Genomic DNA, 20011 nt, shown 5'->3' with positions numbered 1-20011 from the left:
TGTTAGTATAGTTAATTCTGTGAGAAACATTTTGGTTGGTAGCCTGTGTTTTCTAAGCAAATATATTCAGCGATTAGAGAATTTCTGCACTGATCAATGGTAAAATATTTTCCAGAAGTGCAAACTATTAATACCGTTGTGTGGATCTGTTCATCCTCTCCAGGCCACTTGATGACCTTGAGTAGTGACTCCATCATTCCGCAAGACACCAAAGCTTCTCCACCTTTCAAAAAAAGAAAACAAAATAAACACTCATTGCATCTTCTCATCATCGTGACCTTCATATTCTCTTTTTTTCCACTTCACTCTGTATCATTCTAGAATATTTTAGAGTAAACTCATGGTTTGTGAACTCTTCTTTCTTTTCAATCATGTGGCCACAACAACTAATATAGTTAAAATGTAAAAGTGGAGCCATTAATGCCCATCTTAATTCCTATCCTGGATGAGGTCCTGACAAGTTGCGAGTAGAATCATTCACCAAGTCTGAAAGAAGCCATGCATTTGTCCCGGACATGTTCCGGAGAAATGTTCATTAGCAACTGCTCGCCCACTAATACTAGTAACTTCCTTGTGGGAAGATTGCAGTGGAGTTGTTCAGGATCCTGCAACTTATGTCCGATGCAATATCCCAAACCTGTCAGGAACTCATCCTGGATATGAAGTGAGACAGGCCCTTACTTCTTTCCACTTGCCATGACGAGTGAACCAATCTTTCTATCAAATATGTTGATATCACAAATCAGAGTGTGCGTAGTGTCTGCAGCCTTGCCTGCACACACTGCATGCATGAGTCATGTGTAGCTTACCTGTTTCATAGCTTGCTAGATGGTACAAGAATGAGAACAATGCGGTGGCAAGAGCATGGGGAAATGCTTCCATGGCTGGATCTAAAAAGAGATCAAATTTGAGAACTTGATCAAGTAGGTTTGAACTGTGGTACAAAAACTCCAAGGGCAAATATATCCTTCTTTACTCCCAAGGTATTTTTGCTATAGTAGAGCGGGACGCTGAATTATTGCAGTACTTATTACGTTTCCCAATCGGTATAGAGATCGCTCACTAACCTTCCTGAATTGTCCTATTTTTGTGTTGTTTAGCTCTTGCTTTTCTCATTGATATAAATATATCTGGCAGAGGTTAGATTTATTTCCTGTACGATGCCTGTGAAAATAGACATGCATGCAGTATACCAGAGGTGGACAAGACTGCTGATTGACAATTGGGGGTGCCATCTATTTTATGTAAGCGCTAGTCCTTACTTGGATTCCATACAAATTTTTATGATTTCGCAGTGGAGATATCATTTTTCAATGTCATTTAACCTTTGCAGCAGTGGAATGGGAACTAGACAACGGAATTTCCATGGACAGGGCACCATTAAAGATTTGTGTTAAAGTATAGATGGAACCTTTTGGCAGACATGGTTAGGGAAAATTTGCAAGTTAAGGAAAACGTGAAATTTCATTACAAGTCATTTAAAGTACCCAAATAAAGCAACATTTTGTATACAGCTCGGCACAAAGTCCTTAGTTACTTATGAGATGGATGAAAATCACCAGTCAAGGGAGCATTGGTGACGAAAAAAGAAAATTAACTGACAGTTGACAATAACAGAACATCCGACTATACATTACTTTCTAGAATCATCCAAATCTAACACTGCACAGGAAGCCAAAGGCAAAAACATTGTAATCTAACTTTCAAGGTGTGACGTGATAGTGACTTGGGTCTAGTCTCCTCAATCCTGCAAACATCCTCCTGAACCTCTTGGTGGATTATGAAGGATTTGAGAGAGTAAAGGATTAATGGTATGCCAGCTGTGTAGAATTCTCACCTATCATTGCTTGTATGCATCGTCGTACCAACACTGGTAGGAAACCATGGTATGATGCGGCCCCTGTAGCATCAATGATGTTAACCAACCTGAAACCCAAAAAAGAAATCAAGAAAAGTTACATGGCCTGATGTTTTAACACTTGCAATTTCTCATAAGAAAACATCTGAAAAAAAAAAGCACAAGCAATGAAAGTGATTGGCAATTTATTGTGATGTTCTCCGTCCAATCTATAGAAAAGTTACACAACTACACAAGATTGAGGCATATATGAGGATAAAATAAAACCTTCATTTAAATTATCAAAATTTACAACCTATATACAAATTATTCAAAAGGCTTGGCTTACTTTGGGTTGCGGTCTAGATGGATGATCGATGTCAATGTACGAAGTGAAGCTGCCTTTATATCCTGTGAATGCAACGAAGAAGTAATGTGTGTATTTTTATTATTCATTTTTGTCATTCAATGACATAATTCTCAAAGCACATTAAACTGACTTGAATGACAATGAGTATTGAATTGTGTCTGTGAAGGGCGTGGCTCAATCATGAAATTTACATCGTAGACCAACACAATTCCATCAACTGCAACAGTTTTTAAAAGAAACATCCCTGGCCTAAGTTCAAGTCATTTCTAAATGTTTCACTTGACTACTACCAAGGAACTTAAACATAACTTCAAAAAAAAAATGCAAGACAAAATAATGCCAAGATTTTAGAAACACTCACAACAAGTTTCAGGTCATCCAGTTGTAGGACATCCACTAGTTCTTCCACCAGGCCAGAGTACAACAATGAATTGGACACTTCTTGTATTGCACTTGAGTAAACTACAAGTACAAGGGAAAGCAAATACAACAGGTTTAACACTTTGACTGAGAAATTGTTGTGCGAGTTTGTACTTTTAAAAAAATATTTTCGACCCTCTTTTTTGCAGCGATTCCGTAATCCAAAAAATTAAAAAATGGCCTAATATTTAGACTATTAGCGGACTTGTATTATTGCTTGTTGTCAATGAATTAAATGTTCCGCTGTGCTACCATGAAATCCTTAAGAGCTAGATTTTGTATTAAAGATCGGTATCTGATCTCAGCTGGTACTGTACATGACAGCAAGTTGATTTTGCAAGCTACATGTACATACCTAGGACCGATAATGCCTGCAGCCTTGCCTGCACACACTGCATGCGCTTGTCGTGTGTAGCAAAGCAGTGGGCCAGTCGTATATGAGTATACAGCAACATCTGCATAAAAAATATATATATAAGAGAAAGTTTCAACTGGACTCTGCTTTGATAGATGGCCTCTGTAGATTCTGTAACATCAAAAGAGAGCTGCAAGAACAGATGTTAGAAATGCCACTCAGATTCAAAGAATATTTCACCAACATTTCAATGAAATGGTCATGATGTAAATTACCCACCAGTTTCGCCTTCGGAATGCTGAAATTTTTCAGCAAATCTTCCATAATATCGGCTGGACTTGCCGCGATCTGTATGCGCAAGAAAATGACAGGAATTATTTAATAATTGTACTATGGGTCACAGTTTGGAGTCCATCAATTAAAAATGTTGAAGTGTTCTTCATAAGGTCTTGGAAAATACAAGGCGTATTTATTCATAAACATTCTACATGCATAAAAACCCAATCTCTCTGATGTAAATTCCGTCAAATGCTCTTACTTTAAAAAAAAAAAATCAGATTATTAGGCCAATAATCAGGCAATAAATCCTGCAAAAGCACGGAAGAAGTGTATGTAAGAAATGTCTACACAATGCCCAAAAGGGCTGTATCTTTTTTCAAATGATAAATTGCAGATCCTGACTTGGTGCATTTGAAGCAAACATTTGGGGAACATTCAGTGTTGTTTATCAACAGCAGAACTTTCTTTAATATTCTGATGGATAAACACAGTCAAGGGTCTACAAATAAAATGAAGAATGTATCATAGTGTTAACTTACTTTATCTATATTCTCTAAATGTATCACTGTAACAGCATGAGGTGTATGCTGCAAAAGAAATAATGGAAAGCAAATAGTTTTGAGCAATGTCAAACGCTTCAAAGAATTTTCAGGGCAAAAGGGGGTAAAAAATGAAAAGAGGAAAAAACGAAAGATGTTCTGAACTGTACAATTTTGGGTAAAATGTGCCGAAAATAAAATGTGTCAACTTTTCAGAAAATGGCAGAATTTATGAAAAAAGCTGTGTTAAATTTTACAATCAAAATCACCAATAAAAAAATGATCTGATTTTTGGGTTTAAACCATGATTGCATTAGCCCTGCTTTCTCTGGGATGAGTGACTTTCTGTGCAAATGTCTGAGCCCCATGGCTACATCAAAGGGGCTATAGGTTGTGATGGTGACCGTGTATTAGTTTGCTTACCTTTTTGGCTGGTTTGTCCTCTGGAATAGCTACCTCTGAATAGAACTCAAAGTGTAATGTTGTTGCACTGGTCGGGACCCTCTGTGAAAAAAATATTAAGAATGAAAAAAAATGATACAAGGTAAAATTTTTACATTAATCAGAAAAGAATTTTAAAAGTCAACCGAAAACCTTCAGTCAAAAAAAATCTGAAACGCGAAAAATAAAAAATAAAACAGACAATCATTTTCTGTTAGTCTCCAGCTTTAATTGAAGTTTTACAAAATGTACCATGTAGATTTATACATGTACAAACATAACAACTGCTAAGGCATATCAATTCTTCATTTAACAATTCTGGGCATTGCTATAGCAACCAACAGAATAAAATGTCAAGAAAAATAATTGCAAAGGTGAGTGTCTGCGTAGGTGTTTCATCTTTGTGAATATTATTTTCTAGGTTAACTTTTCATTTCCTTTTAAGGGATTATACAACATTTGCAAACATCGAAAAACAAAACTAGCAAATTCTTATGAAATACATTCTTGACCATTAGCGAAGACAGTATAAACCATATAAAATCTTTGCACCTGGTATGGCTGTCATTTTTATTTTACTTTTGCATCAATTTACACTGCTGATTGGCCTACCAGGTTTGTAAAAAAACTGGCTTTTTTTAAATACTGCCTCAAATTTACCATGTTTAGTTAGTCCCCATTTTGTTTGCAATCGATTACACACCTATGAACGGGTACATGTACATGTACAAGCCAGCTAGACTAGTTCCCTGACCTTACAATTCCCTTAAGTCTATAAATTGCTCCGTTTCATCTTAAGTGGGCTCAGGGAACCAGACTACAAGAACATGATTGTTAATAGTTTTTCCAGCATCTACGAACACAAAACTTCAAACAAGTCAGTGTAACTACCGGTATATTTGCCATAAAATACTAACACCCAAATCCATCCATTTCTGAAAATTACAGCAAAAGCATTGCATATTTCCTTTAACATGTTTAAGACATGGGCTCCTGTTTGGATTGTTTCCCTTCAAGATTTTTTTGTTTCATATCCCAATACCATTGTGAATTGAAACTGCATTCAGTTGAGGTTTGTTTTTAGGATTTAATTGCGCACTCCCAATCAAACAGAGAACATGGAAAGGACTAAAACAAAAATGATATGAACGGATATTTGTTTTATTTTACAGACTCACCGGTTTGGGTCCATTCTGACAGCATTCTGCCAGGCCAAAGCCATTGTCTTTACCACCCCAGCTCTCTGCGAGATATGTCAGGCGACTAAACAGTTCTTGTCGCTTGTCTGCTGCTAGCTTGATCAGAAAGTTGGATCGCTTGCTGCAAGACAGAATTTTGATTTTTTGTTTTTCAATATTCTTTAACATTCACAGGAGTTACATACTTTAATCTGTACTAAACGAGAACAACCGATCATTAAAAATACATGTAAACAAATCTCAGGATACTTTGTATAGATACATGTACATGTACACACAGTCGTGTTCTACTATACACCTGACATGTTTCCCTTTGTCCCTGTACCGGTACTTTAACACTTTCCCATAGACTAAGCACGGAAACGTACGATCGAGGACATTTTCGAACAAAAGCACCGTCGTTCGAGGAATGAAAGGATCTTTTGTTATCCTTTTGTGCGTCTGTCCTCAATCGTAATGCCATACAAGAGCACAAATGTCCTCACATAAGTCTGTATATAACACAAGTTCTGTCCATGTACATGCTAATGTACATAAATGTACAGTCTCACATACATGTACATGCACATGTACATGTACATTTTGTACATGTACATGTACATTTTGTACATGTACAATGTACATTTTGTACAATGTACACATGTACAAGTACAATAAACCACATGTACTACATGTACATGTACGGTACATTTGTAGATACATGCAAAGGTTTTGCGATACCCGGAACAGATGACGGATAAACACGTAACAAGCGAGGCCAGAAATATCTATTCGCGACCCACTCACAGTGAGCAAGGCCCGAAATACGGTATCAGGGTGTGCTACTTGTACCCGCAGACAACGGCCTGAACCCGTTTAGCATTGTGGATCATGAAAACGATCCTGCGTCTGGGTCCGGTCAATGTCAAAATAATCCTGGTGCAAACTGGTTAAGGCTACTCATTACACACGTCAGAATATAAGAACCAGAATAAGTGAATGTGTACCGGTAGATTACATGTACATGTACATGAACATGTACATACTACATGTATACATGTGTATGTACATTGTACACGAGCACAAAAAGGTTCGAAGAGTAGAAAGTGCATATTACATGTACGTGTAGGTACATGTTCAAGTAAGGAGTTTATTTTCAAAATGTGATACGCCATTTTGTTCCTTTTAGATTCCCACTCTCTCCTGGCTGCCCAAGTCAATTTGGATGGTTGTCTAATATACATGTATAAAAATACAAATTAAGAATTCAATGAGGCAAAAGAAAACAACCAAAACAGCTGTTATACAATGTACTGTTTTTATTCTTTAATAGTTTTATAACCGTGCATTATTTTCACTTTTTCAAACGGATCTATTGCATTGTGGAAATAAACTCTTCAATTATGGCATCTAATGTACAGTATACATTAATATACAGGTATCTCAATTCATCCAACTGTACTGTGTATGAGGCAGGTTGCTACATGTACATCATAGAAATAAAGGCTGTGTTATTTCAGTGAAAATCACAGTTTCATTTGATGACATGTAACGGTACATGTACGGTACCACAAACTGTATTCAGCATTTTCTCTTATGAAGGTTATTAGACTCACAGAAAAACCTAAAACACATAACAGTATTTGAGCCCAGTCATCAGTGCTTGTGTTGTGACAGAGCACAACTGCACAAACACCAGCATGATCAGCATGACCCAGGGTTCAGAATATGTCACAAGTCCATTGGAAATGTACATGTACTGGTTTAATCATAGTGTATTGATTATTATTACTTGGCACAGAGGCAAGGGTATTACAAGCAAAAGAAAGTGTACATGTGCCACCACTTTTTAGTCCAAAAAAATCGTTCAAGATTTTTAAAAGGGTTGATGCAATGCATTTTCTGAGGAACATATTTTGTGCAACTTTCTACTCCTCTTAAATGTGCATGTATGAAAACTATTTGACATTTGTTTTTGTTAATTTTATTTAAAAGTACACTTCTTTAAACCTTTACAATTGCCCATGCTTTTTCTGGACAACTGAGGGCACTGTTACTGTAATGTCATTTCAGGAAGACACTATTCAGTTTAGGGGTTTTGCGTTCAAATTGTGAACCCAAAATGTGCTCATTCATGTCATCGAAACATTTGTGAGGAAAATGTGCTCATTGGCACGTACCAACACTACAACGTATCAGAAGAGGAAATCTACTTAGTCCGTGGGACGAGGCCTTTTTTTCGCTTGCCACGCGGTCTAGTTCGCAAAATTTTATATAACTTCACAGACATGTAGATTATGGTGTACCATATCGAAAAAACTTTGTTCCCCGGTCCACAGTTTGTTTCCGGGGACTGAGAAAATCTGGGATAAAAACGCCGAAAATTCTACATGAGAAAAAACATAAGAAACAGCGCCCCCTATTGACAGTCAGAAACCTTTTCTCACGCAATGGCCGTCCGACTCCGAGTTCAGGCGGTCTGTTCTCAAGTTGATGCGAGTATTTATTATTGTTCTCGCGCTCGACGGCGAGAACACGACCCACGAGCACTGTACTCTGAGCAAGATCTCACACCATGCACCTATCCGTCGTTGTTGGTAATTATATACCCGTGTCAAGAACGAGACCCGCCCAAACTCGGCCAATGAGTGCTTGCTACGGTAGATGACATTTCTTTCTTATTATATTCTAGATTTTTGTTATTTCTCATCGGGATACCAAAATATCTACAGTTTTGTCCAACATGAAATGATCACGCTTTAAATTTAAGATCGAATGTTTACATTGTCATGTATTAGCTGAACATCAATTGGTATGGTTAAACCACAGATCAGAATAATTTTGTGAACTCTTATCTCAGGGTAACATGTTTTCAAAAATAATATAAGTGCGTGGCTGTGATCTGCTGGAGCATCTGAACTTCTGAAACATCTCTAAGAAATGTTATTCCTGAAGTTTAAAAAAATAATTCAAATTTGATGCAGCCTCAAAAAGGAAGCTGATGGACCGTTGGGTTATTTGTGGTTTCACGGACACAGCAACAACAAAATAAGGAATCGGTTCTTAAAACAAGATTCAAAATAATGAAATCGGTAAAACGGTTTCAGCTTAAACAAATTGCAGTGGTAATGCTGCAGTGCCACTCACAGCTTCCAAATAGGGGAATAAACATTAATTTTCTCTTCTTAACAAAAGTTTGCAAACCAAAAAGTGGGACCTTCAATTCGATGAGACTTTTGACATATGTTATACAACAATCATGACAATTATCTAACCGGCCTGTACATACATGTATGCTCATAATCTCGTTTGGTTAGTTAAAAATAAACAAGTAATGCTCATTCAGTACAAATTGAACAAACCTATGTAATCTAAATACCATTCTTCATGTGTACAAGTGGGTTAACAACTGTGCAGGTTTACATCCCCCAACAAAAAGAATAAATAAATAAATGAGTGGATTAAATTAGATTATATATAGTTTTCCCGGCTATTTTAAAACGTTTATCATTCGAATTCACCGTTTCTAATATTCCTATTTACCCATCACCGTCGATTTAGTGCACTTCCAACGTTTAATTTCGTCTTTTGTGTGACAGTATAAAATTCAGTTCAAGCAATTCAAACAACAAGTACACGTCTTTGTACCGGAGTATTGATTTTGTCTAGTCTACGCCAAACCTTTTAAGTCAAGAAATTACATTCGTTTAATTGATTTATTATCAACGAATTCGATTTCTGAATGCTGCCATTCGACAACAGCTTAGACGAATTTGATCTGTAATGATCTTCAAAGGGAACTCGAAAGAAGTATTATCTGGCAAGCGCTCATTGCGTGCGAAAATGTTTCTGACTGTATCAATAGAGGGCGCTGTTTCTTATGTTATTTTTCTCATGCAGAATTTTCGGCGTTTTTATCCCAGATTTTCTCATTCCCAAACTAACTGTGGATCAGGGAACAATGTTTTTTCAATACATCATAATCTACATGTCTAGAAAGTTTTATAAATATTGCCGAACCAGATCGCGTATCTCGAAAACTAAAGCTTTTTTGGCCTCTCGTCCCACGGATTATACAGCAAAGTATCAAAATTATGGCAACTTTTGGTGCAGAAATACCGGTAACTGTAACATTGAGGCTTCTGCCTGAAATGACTTCACAATTTTGCTCATGAATATGAGTATCATCTTAAAAACCAAAGATGCCCAAAATATTATTGATGTACCCTTGAAAATGGCAAAAATGAAAATTGAAATAGGGTTAAATGGGCATTTTCGAGGATTGCATGTAAGAAATTACATCACATGGGCCCTTTTAAGCAGAGAATTTCTTGAATTCATTTCCACTTCTTTTTTTAAATAATTAACAAGAATAAGGAATAAATGTACGGTATGTGAAAGGTACACAGCGAAAAATGCAATAGATAGGTCAGGAGCAGTGAGTGTGAGCTACATTGTATGGACAACTAAACAGGTGTACTAACATGTAAATTAAATCACAACTTGAACTGTCTGTATTCTCACTGGAAACAAGTGTTTTGTTGATTTTTCATTGCACTTCAATCATGCTTATCCTATACTGACATTAAACTTAAGAGTAACGTGGCATTTAAATGCACATTTTATATTGACAGTCCTCAGTACAAAGACATGGTACTTCCTTGTTGAGTAATATCTTGTTATTGTCTTGACATTTTAGTCAAGTCATGTTATTAAGTGGGCGGGTACATGTACATCTACATGTACATGGTGGGATACGCATGCACACGATGTACATTTTTGTACATGTCCATTTTTATTATTATTATTATTATTATTTATTCGGCCAAATTACAAGGTACAACAAGCAATTCACAAAAGTATACAAAACTAAACAAAAACAATCCAATCCAAGCTGGCCAGGATTGACAAAAGTATAATAAAACACTGTGACTCGAAAGCCTGTCAATCCTAACTTGAATGGTACATGTAACATACAAAATATATTAAAAATTAGGTATAAAATTCAATGAAAAATAAGACCGCCTTAAAAATAATACTTAAAAAGATAAATAGATTTAAAAGATTACAGTTTTCTCAAGGCAAGAATAGCTGGCATAAAAACCTAACAACTGCAGATTATACAAGACTGGGGAAAAACAGACAAACAAGCCAAAACAAAACTAACAAACACCCCAACAAACTAAGAAACAAAACAAGACAGGATAAGACTAAACAAAATGTAACAAAACAAGTCAAGACAAGAGACAAGTCAAAGAGACAAGACAAGACAAGACAAAACGAAACAAAACAAGACAAGACAAAACAAAACAAAAAACAAACAAACAAACAAGACAAGACAAGACAACAACAACCACACAACAACATAAAAACACAGAACGAAAGATTGATACAGTAAACAAAATAATTTACAATGAAATAAAAATAAATAATAATAATAAGCAATAAAAACCTGATAGAGAAAAGTAAAAAATACAGTTGACATGCGAGAAAAACTACGTCAAAAAAATATCCATCCAATGAACAAGAAAAGCAACAACAAAAGTATCAATAACAAAATAAATACAAGTAATAATAAATGATAAGCAACCGGAAAAATAGGCCTGAAAACCAACATTATTTCAGACATAAATAAATGAATAAATAAACAAACTTAACCACAAAAGAGGAAAATAATATAAAATAAAATAAAATAAAATAAAATAACAATGAAATAAAAGAATGATGGCAGTTTACAGTGGAAAAATATACACATGAAATTACTTTAAAAAGATTAAAGTAGATCAAAAGAGTTAAACACTTGGGGGGGGGGGGCTATTTCCAGCTCAAGGTTTTAACACTCATAATAATGGGCGGATAATCGGGTGTTAAACAGTGTGAATGAATCAATTAATAGAGAGTCCCTTACATGCGATGGCAAACTACTCCAGATTCGGGGGAAGACATGACTAGGTGTGTTTTTCAGGGTTTGAGTTCTAGCATAGTGGTGACTAAATGTGAGACAATCCTGGTGACGAGTGTTCACTACTGTGTTGGCCTTCACTGATTGGCAGTCAACTAAGTTAAACAGGACTTTAACTGTGAAGGAAACTATGTGCTTCTGTCTACGTGTATCTAGAGTCATCCAATTCAAAGCATGCAATCTGTCCTCATATGACATTGCACCTTTGGGCTGTTTGAGGCACATTCTACTTGCCCTTCTCTGCACTCTCTCAAGTTTGGCTGCATTGGATGCTGTGTATGGGGACCAAGCTGGCAACCCGTATTCCAGTACGGGCAAAACAAGTGAACGATAGAGGGATGTCAAGGCCTTGGTCGAAGCACCACCCGCAATATGCCAGATAAAGCCTAATGTCTTATTGGCCTTTGAGACAGTGGCATCGACGTGATCGTTCCAGTTCAGTGAATCGTTGATGATTACCCCAAGATATTTGAATGTAGGTGTAACATTGAGCGATTGTCCGTGAAGAATGTAACTTGGAAGAACTGCTGGTTTCCGGGATCTGGATATGTGCATGACCTTGGTTTTCTTGATATTCAGCTGCATACCATTGAGATTACTCCATTGTTCAAGTGCAGTCAGGTCCAACTGGAGGGCGAGTTCATCTTGGGGTGAGAGAATTGGCTGATAGAGGAGTGTATCATCCGCAAAGAGTGCACAGTTTGTGGATAAGTCATGAGAAATGTCATTAATAAACAAATTAAACAGGAGGGGGCCAAGGACACTGCCCTGAGGAACACCTGAAGTAACTGGTGCCCACTCGGAGAAGCATCCCCGATACGCAACTCGTTGTTGACGACCTATTAGGAAGGACTTTATCCAGGTCCATGTCGATCCACGAATATTGAAGTTGCTGGCAAGTTTGTTAAGTACCATATGGTGAGGCATAACTGATATCCTGTGATATGCCCCCTTGGGCATGTTGGGAACCATACTGAAATAGATTATAGTGCACACAGCTTGTGTGCATAACTTCCAAGTCTACTGCCTTTTAGGCTTTAAAAATAAACATATTTTCAGAACGATCCACAGAAGTCAAAACAGCTATACAAATTCTTATTTTAGAGCATTCAGCAACCGTGCTATATTTAACACAGCTAAGGCCAAAAAAAAAGTCTCCGGTTTCTGGTATGTAGCCTGCCCAAAAAGTGGTGCGGCGACGCGGCCTTTTTTTTTTTTTACCATTTTTTTTTCTTCAAATGTCAGCTGATGACTGCAAATTGTGCCCGACTAAACTTGGTGCAAATACATGTATATGGGAGTCCAGAGAGGCCACAATAAAGCTTATTCTTGATCGTAACCCCATCTAAAAACACATTAAAATTGTGCAGCAGCAGGATTCCAGTCAAACCAGTGAGTTTGGCGGTTTTGAGACATCATCTTTCATTGAAAAAAAAACTTTTTCATTTTGCAGACGCGCATGGCTACGGCGACGCGCGCATACCAGAAACCGGATACTTTTTTTTGTTTGGCCTAATGTAACAGAAAATACTGTTTAAATAAGTCACGTTATGTACAATGTTCATGTTCATATAAATATCCTTTTTTCCCTCTTATAAGCCAATTCGGTATTTCAATGACCCAAGGTCATTCGGGATAACATTGCTGATTTTATGTTATAAATGTGATGTCACGCTCACGCCCATTCTGCTGGTAATTTACACACAAGTGTCATGCACCCGCGTTCATGCACCTTCAAAATGTTCGATTATCCCGAATTACCTGTGACCCATATCATTGTGCACATGTGCAGTTGAAATACCAAACTGGCTTATTATTAAGTTGAAAGTCAAAAGAAGATTTGGGGTTGCTGCAGAGTCATACTTCTTTTGTCATAATGTACAATGTACATGTACATGTCCAAATCAGGGTTTATTATTCACTTCACATGAACACATACATGTACATACAACATGTACATGTATGGGTGTCTTCCAATAACAAAACAAAATCATTTGCCGTCTTATTTTGTTCAGTAAATGGCATCATTTTATAGTGAATACACATACATCACAGGCACAAACTGTAAAGGACATTAGCAAGTGATGCAGCCTGTGAACCAACACGCGCGTACTTCATTCGTTTCCTCTACGCTTTCTGGTTCCAAATGACGTCACACTTCGGTACTCTATGCCAATTTGAAAGAATTTGAAACTTTATTTGAAATTTGAAAGTTCATTTGAAATTGATATAGAAATATTTAGGCCTAAAGATTACTTTTATCTGTTTATATGCAATACAATATAAATGAAGTGCCATGATTTTAACCGTACGTTTTCATGAATCACACTTACAGTGACAATTCTATGCCAGTATATAAAGAAACCTTATGTTCGAATAATTCTAATGGCTGTGCATGCACATGTACATCTGCATCTTAAAAAGAAGCATATCCAATAGCAATGGAGTTTTGGGTCGGTAACAATTGACATGGGATGTAATTAGATAGGACAAGCTGACAAACACTTACTCAGCTGAAGGTAACATAATACCTTAAAATATGCTCCATTCTACTACACTGATGCCTCATGAACTAATATATTTATATGTAGCAAGCAAACTGTAGTTACTAACTACCGGTACGGTAAGTACCGTAGCAACATATTTAGATAAACTGAAAAAAATCATTTAACCCTAACTCCCCTGCATTTTTGTAATTGCCACCATGTAAAAATTACATACAGCCTCAATCCCACAAATGTCTCAATAATGCAAAATCCTCCAGCAATCACTATCAATACATGTATGTGAGGCAGAACCAGTGACATCCTGGAGCAGTGCAGAGGACTTTAAGTATAATCTAGGCCTAAATATATGCACGACAGAAAATAAACAATATAAGGTCCGGCCCAAGACCTTGACATAGTACATCCTCCAAAATCAGCCACACTTTTACATTTGTAGCCTCAATCCTGCAAAAGCCTCCAGTTTGCAAAAAGGATTTTGGAGAACTTGGGGAGGTTAGGGTTAAAGGGATATACAATGTAACTCCAGGACATTTTTTTCCCAAAAACCTAACTGATTTGTTTTTTATATGTATTATTTTTTTGAATTTTTTAATTTTTCCTTTTTGTATGCGTCCTTGCAACACTGCATTTTTACCTCCAGATTCTGACCCTTCAGGGTATGCCTTCTATCATGCCTTCATTAATCCAATGTTGTATGACCCAAACAAGGCACATATTGACGAATCTACAGCTTTTGCCGGATTTCTGCTCTATATGACATCACAACTATTTCATATTAAAGCTGGCTCCGATTGGCTGGTGCGCCTGGTCAAATAACATTTACATGCACGGATCTTTCAGATGTGTCTAGTGTGGCTCTGCACACGTGAACTTCTGATCCTCAGACTAGGTGCTGGCGGAGGCCAGGACTGGTATCGTGATAGTTAAGAGCAATGAAGGAATTTTAAAAAAACATAACTGTAGAATAAAATCAACATTGGGACATCGCTTGGACTCCCTTTTTTGAATTTGGACATACAATTTTAAATTGTTACTGATGTGTTTGCATGTGTACATGCAATACAATTCGACATCGGCACCACATGAAAACCGTGTAACCAACAATTTCAGGAACTTACAACCAGTACTGCGCGTGCACTTCAGACAATGATGCAAAATTGGAAGATTTTCGTTTACACAAACTGACACCCAAGCATGATGTGGCATTACAGAAAGCAGAAATACAGTTTGAAAGGTTCACATGAATTTGATCCTTCCGTTTACTTCTGGGCTTACACAAAAATTTCATTGAAAGCCATTTTAATTAGTAAAATTAAGGTCAATGTCAGTTCGTGAAACCTAAAATGTACGGGGGGGGGGGGGGAATCTTTAAGTGCCGCTCTGTGGAGGATGTCAATTTGGCTACATATTCTAATTCAACTTTCAGCAAAATTTGTTAACATCTTGCATCAGGGAATGTAACTTTATGAAGAAAAGCATCAATATCTTCAATTGCAACAATACGGCCAATGATTTTCCATTTCAGAAAAGTGCAAATTCCGTTTTCAAAAATCCTAAATTCCGTTTCAGGCTGAAAAATTCCGTTTCAGGCTGAAAAATTCTGTTTCACATCTATTCAATACAAAAATTGGCATTTTACATGTATAGATACATTATACCATGTTCACAGAAAATAATTCCAAGACGATAATGAAATAGTCGTTTGGTTGGAGCGCTGGAAAATTGCCCCCAAAAAGATTGCTATTTTATCAACGGCCGATCAATGTACAACGTAGTATTTAACTTTTCCACAGTCAAGTCGTATACTGCACTGCCACTGCCACACACGCAAGAAACATGCAATAGCCGTACAGGCCAATCCCATGACGTCACGCACATCAGCTGGCCGAAGCGAAATTCATGTCCACCATTTTGTTTTCGGGCTAACGTTAGCGGCAAAATAGGATAGTTTACGGTAGATTTTTGGACCTAAGCACGTTATGCATTTCAATAGAGCCAAAGTTAGATGTTATACGAATGGTTGATTGATTGCACAGAGAAAATTAAACCTGCCGATGGAGCAAAAGGGACCCGCGAGAGCGTATCGTGAGTGTGATGATTTTCACCCATGCTACGGCAGCTACGGCGCGCGTCGGGACTGACACTCCCATGACTACGCGTACTACGGTAATGATCTCGTAACATTTATTGCTCTGATCTTGAACGTTTTTGTCCCACTAAAAGCGTGATATAAACACCGCTAATTTGTTATATGGCTCGTCTGTTCAATCAATCATCAACAATTCGTTTTGTATTCGATAAATTTTACGAAATTATGTTTTTTTTATGAATAAAATTGCAGAAGTTATTTTGTTCAGATTCAAATTCCGTTTTCTGTTTCGAGGAGCAGATTCTGTGAATTCCGTCCGTTTTCCGCGATCGCGGAAAATCATTGGCCCTACAACAAAAATGTGTGAAACTGGATTCTACTTACCTGAATACATAGACCAAGTTGAGAACAGCAAGAACAGTGTTGAGATCCGAGGATGACAGCAATGTTGTCAGATGCTGAAACAATAGTACAAGAGTACAATAGTACAAAACAATTGTACAAGAGAATTTATAAATTCTTCCACTTTATCAATTTGAAGTAGCAGCTAGGCTTGGGTTAAAATAATGTGTGAATAAACAAGCGCAGAATAAGGACCTCTTCCTACCCACTTTATAAATTCTCAATGATGCTTAATGTTTTTAGTAACAGAAACCTGAAAAGGTACACCGTAATTGCTTACATCCAAGTACATGATGTCATTCAACAGTCTTGCCATCTTGATTGATATCTTTATTGTGCAAAGCACTGTGGGGTGCATGCAGGACCCTAAAAATTCTTAAGCACTCTTCAAATGCTTTGTGCATAAATAAAATTGAGACCAGATTCCACAAAATGGTCTTGAGAAGTTTGTTTACATTATTAGTTTTGTACGCATTTAAAAAAAAAGTACTCTTCATTTTGATATCACATACTTTGACACCCTGATGAATTTGGACATAATGTGGCTGAAAATGATGGTCGTGCCTATCGATTTCAACTTGTGTATGATTTATTTAAGGACTTGAAATCATTAGTGGTTCTCGCAACCCCAGACTCATTTTCTTGGGTTGGGTCACATGTGGCCAAACTACTAGCTTCCACGGAACGACTCGTAACTGAACTAACCATCTCAATGGTATCACTAGGCATTTCAGTGACGTCACGAAACCAGTTGATTTTGCACGCATGCAGCGCTGCACACACGGTCCGATGTGGGAGAAAAAACTTATTAAATCATAACTCCTGTTTCATTTATACAACGATCACAAAATTTCCCATACATAATAGTGGATATCTCAAGAGACTACCACCGAAAAATCACCGCAAAACAGCAAGTATCTATTAAGATATGATCATAAATGCAACGCATTGTCATGGCCGAACAGGCCACACAGAATCCAGCTTGGCCTTGTGTGGCCCCCAGTTTTCGGGCTGCGTTCGGTCTCAGTCGGCTTCACCTCGTGTCGTTATTGACCAATTGGGAAGAGTTTAGATCCACCCTCGGGTCCTCTTTGGTATTTTCCAGAAGAAGAGTCCAATTACTTTCAGCGTGTGTTTAGTGAAAATCAGTCCAGTGGTTCCAAAGTTATGAAAGAGCGACCATTTCAGCCTTTGGATTTTCCTTGAAGTTGGTTGACCTTTATTTCACAATGAACATCTTCAGTAATTACTTTAGTTATATTTCTTTAATACTATGAACATGATGAAGGTTTTGTTGATTTTGGATGTAAAACAACTTCCCATTTGGCATTTTTGCAAGACCACTTTCCCACTGCAGAACGCCAAAGTAGCAGTTGGCAAAGAGAAGGTTGGTACCACGATTCTGTATCAATGCATGGTCCACGTACGTAGTGCAGTTGGAGTTCAGGTTCCCGACAAGTACCAACACGTGTTGTTTTGTACTGCTGGTTTTGTGGGGTTTGTGTGTCTGGATTGCGATCTTTCCATTGTTTTTTGGTTACTTTTTCAACAAATCAAAGGCCAAAATGGCATTTTTAAGTTGAGAGTTAAGAGATCTGGGATACATATGTTAGGATTTGGAATGGTAAATAAATCGTTTAAGATGCGTTTTTACGCAAGAAAAAAACTGCACTTATTTCGTGATAAAATTGAATCAGGAAAAAAATATTTTTTTTTTTGAATTTTTGGCCTGTAAATGTAAATGTTATTTGCTTAAAACAGTTCAGCATCAAATGGTAGATGTTACCTTTACATTGTATCTGTTTTTGTTTTTTTTGTCTTCTCAGCTTCTGCCAAGATTTGACTGTATAGCTGTATGCGCAGGAAGCCGGGATCGATCTCTCGCAAGAACTTTGCAAATGAAATGGACCACACTTTCCTTAGTCAGGCAGGTCAAGCCATGCAATACGATCAAGAATGAACTTGTCTTTGAATGAACTTGGGAGTTACGCCACAACCAAACTAACAATGACTGGTTTAGAATTTATTTACCTGTTACTTAAGCATAATTTTAACAGTCTTAAAAAGAAAAAAAAGTGCAATTTCAATTTGCAACCTCTTTAGTTTTCTAAAAACTTTTTCAAAATTAGCAAAATATATTGTGAGGTTTTGGGACATATGCAAATAAGAAAAATTTATAATTTTTTCAATATACATGTGCATGTATATGATACAGTACCGGTAGTTTCAGGTTTTAGTGTGGCAACTTATAACTTAATTGAGCTCACAGGGATCAACATTCAACATTTTGTTTAAATTACTTACTTAGTTTTTAAACAGAAGAATTAGGATCAAATCAGATTGTTCATCTGTACATTTCGTTTGTTGCATGTTTGTAGGCACAGCATGTGTTACGTACATAGCATGTGGACCCCCTGCTTTTTAATTAATATGCTAATTAATAAGCAACACATCAAATCACAAATCAATACTGTACATTTAGATGTTTTGTAATAACTGTTGCACAACAGAAATTGCCATTAACATTGAATAATTTTACCTGATTTATACACAGCCACGTCAATTGGAAAATAGTACTTGTATTAATTATGTAACTTGATATTTTTGTTATTTACGCAAATACTTTAGCAATACTGCAATTGCAATAAGCCAAATCTTCAGTATCATGTGCACATAGAATGAAGAATTGCAATAACATAAAAAAGTTATTTTACTTGGATCATCCACATCAGGGAATATTATCTCTTTCGGGATAATTACTTAATTTCTATTATGCAAATTAGTATTGCATTTAAATTGTTTGAATCAAAGTTTGATGGGGGGGTTGTGTTAAACTTTTAAAGGAGACTTAACAATCACTTACAATCCCAAGAATGCTTGAAAATCATAACAAATTTGCATTATTTTGTCAATTAATTATGCAAATTAGTTATTAATAACTAATTTTTTGATATGAAATGTTTGAGATCGAAAGTCTTTATCCATGTGCCAAATTTGAATGACAGTAAATAAACCGTTAGAAAGTTATGATTGAAAATGCCATGGTGCTTCCATTCTCTTCGGTGCCATTGTCCATATAAAGAAAAACAAAGGATAACCTTTGACCTTTATATCAAATTTTTCTCCAATTTCGTGGTATTAAAATTAACATATCTCGAGAACCACTTGACCGATTTCAAAAAAAAAAAAACACTGGGTGACTGCTGACGACAAGCTCTTTCCAGATGGCCAGGTTTTGCTGCTCTGTTAGCCTTGGTCAAGGCGCTAAATGTTATTCATTCCGGCCGTGGCGCGTAAACGATATCCTCGCTAGGGTCATGTATTATGCAGTGCATTAAAAATACAGCGCGAACAGCGACCTCATGCGGCCACCATTTCTATGCAAATTAGTTGGACCCAATATCGCGCCTTGGTTCAATAGTCGGCAAAAGTTTATGTTTTTCTTTATTTTGCGCTGGATTTCTAGCGCACGACCTCGTATGCGAATACAGATAAGTGTAGGCGGGGCTAATATGTGGAGTGTCCAATCACACGTTGGTAAATCCGGACGTCATCAAATTGTTTGCAGCTAGCTATTCGCCTTTTGCGGACGTGACAGACACCACAGTTTTTGTGCATTGGTGCCGTGTGCA

The 20011-nt window shown here is 36.9% G+C and overlaps 1 protein-coding gene across 3 annotated transcripts in view; it reads right to left on the bottom strand.

The window, feature by feature from the left end:
• LOC119737294 (E3 ubiquitin-protein ligase HUWE1-like) overlaps positions 1 to 20011 on the bottom strand; it is a 95086-nt gene that overhangs the window by 64451 nt on the left and 10624 nt on the right. For all 3 annotated transcript variants that reach the window (XM_038211520.1, XM_038211522.1, XM_038211521.1), the window contains exons 5-15: positions 16362 to 16435; positions 5420 to 5561; positions 4224 to 4304; positions 3801 to 3848; positions 3262 to 3330; positions 2983 to 3082; positions 2569 to 2669; positions 2187 to 2248; positions 1838 to 1926; positions 810 to 890; positions 135 to 223 (exon numbers count right to left, since the gene is read on the bottom strand). In XM_038211520.1, coding sequence (XP_038067448.1) covers positions 135 to 223; positions 810 to 890; positions 1838 to 1926; positions 2187 to 2248; positions 2569 to 2669; positions 2983 to 3082; positions 3262 to 3330; positions 3801 to 3848; positions 4224 to 4304; positions 5420 to 5561; positions 16362 to 16435 — 936 coding nt within the window. The remainder of the gene's footprint in view (positions 1 to 134; positions 224 to 809; positions 891 to 1837; positions 1927 to 2186; positions 2249 to 2568; positions 2670 to 2982; positions 3083 to 3261; positions 3331 to 3800; positions 3849 to 4223; positions 4305 to 5419; positions 5562 to 16361; positions 16436 to 20011) is intronic.

This window comes from Patiria miniata, unplaced genomic scaffold (assembly GCF_015706575.1).
Source record: "Patiria miniata isolate m_02_andy unplaced genomic scaffold, ASM1570657v1 HiC_scaffold_3, whole genome shotgun sequence".
In the NCBI taxonomy this organism is placed as follows: Eukaryota; Metazoa; Echinodermata; class Asteroidea; order Valvatida; family Asterinidae; genus Patiria; species Patiria miniata.
This window is presented reverse-complemented; position numbering and strand designations above follow the sequence as displayed.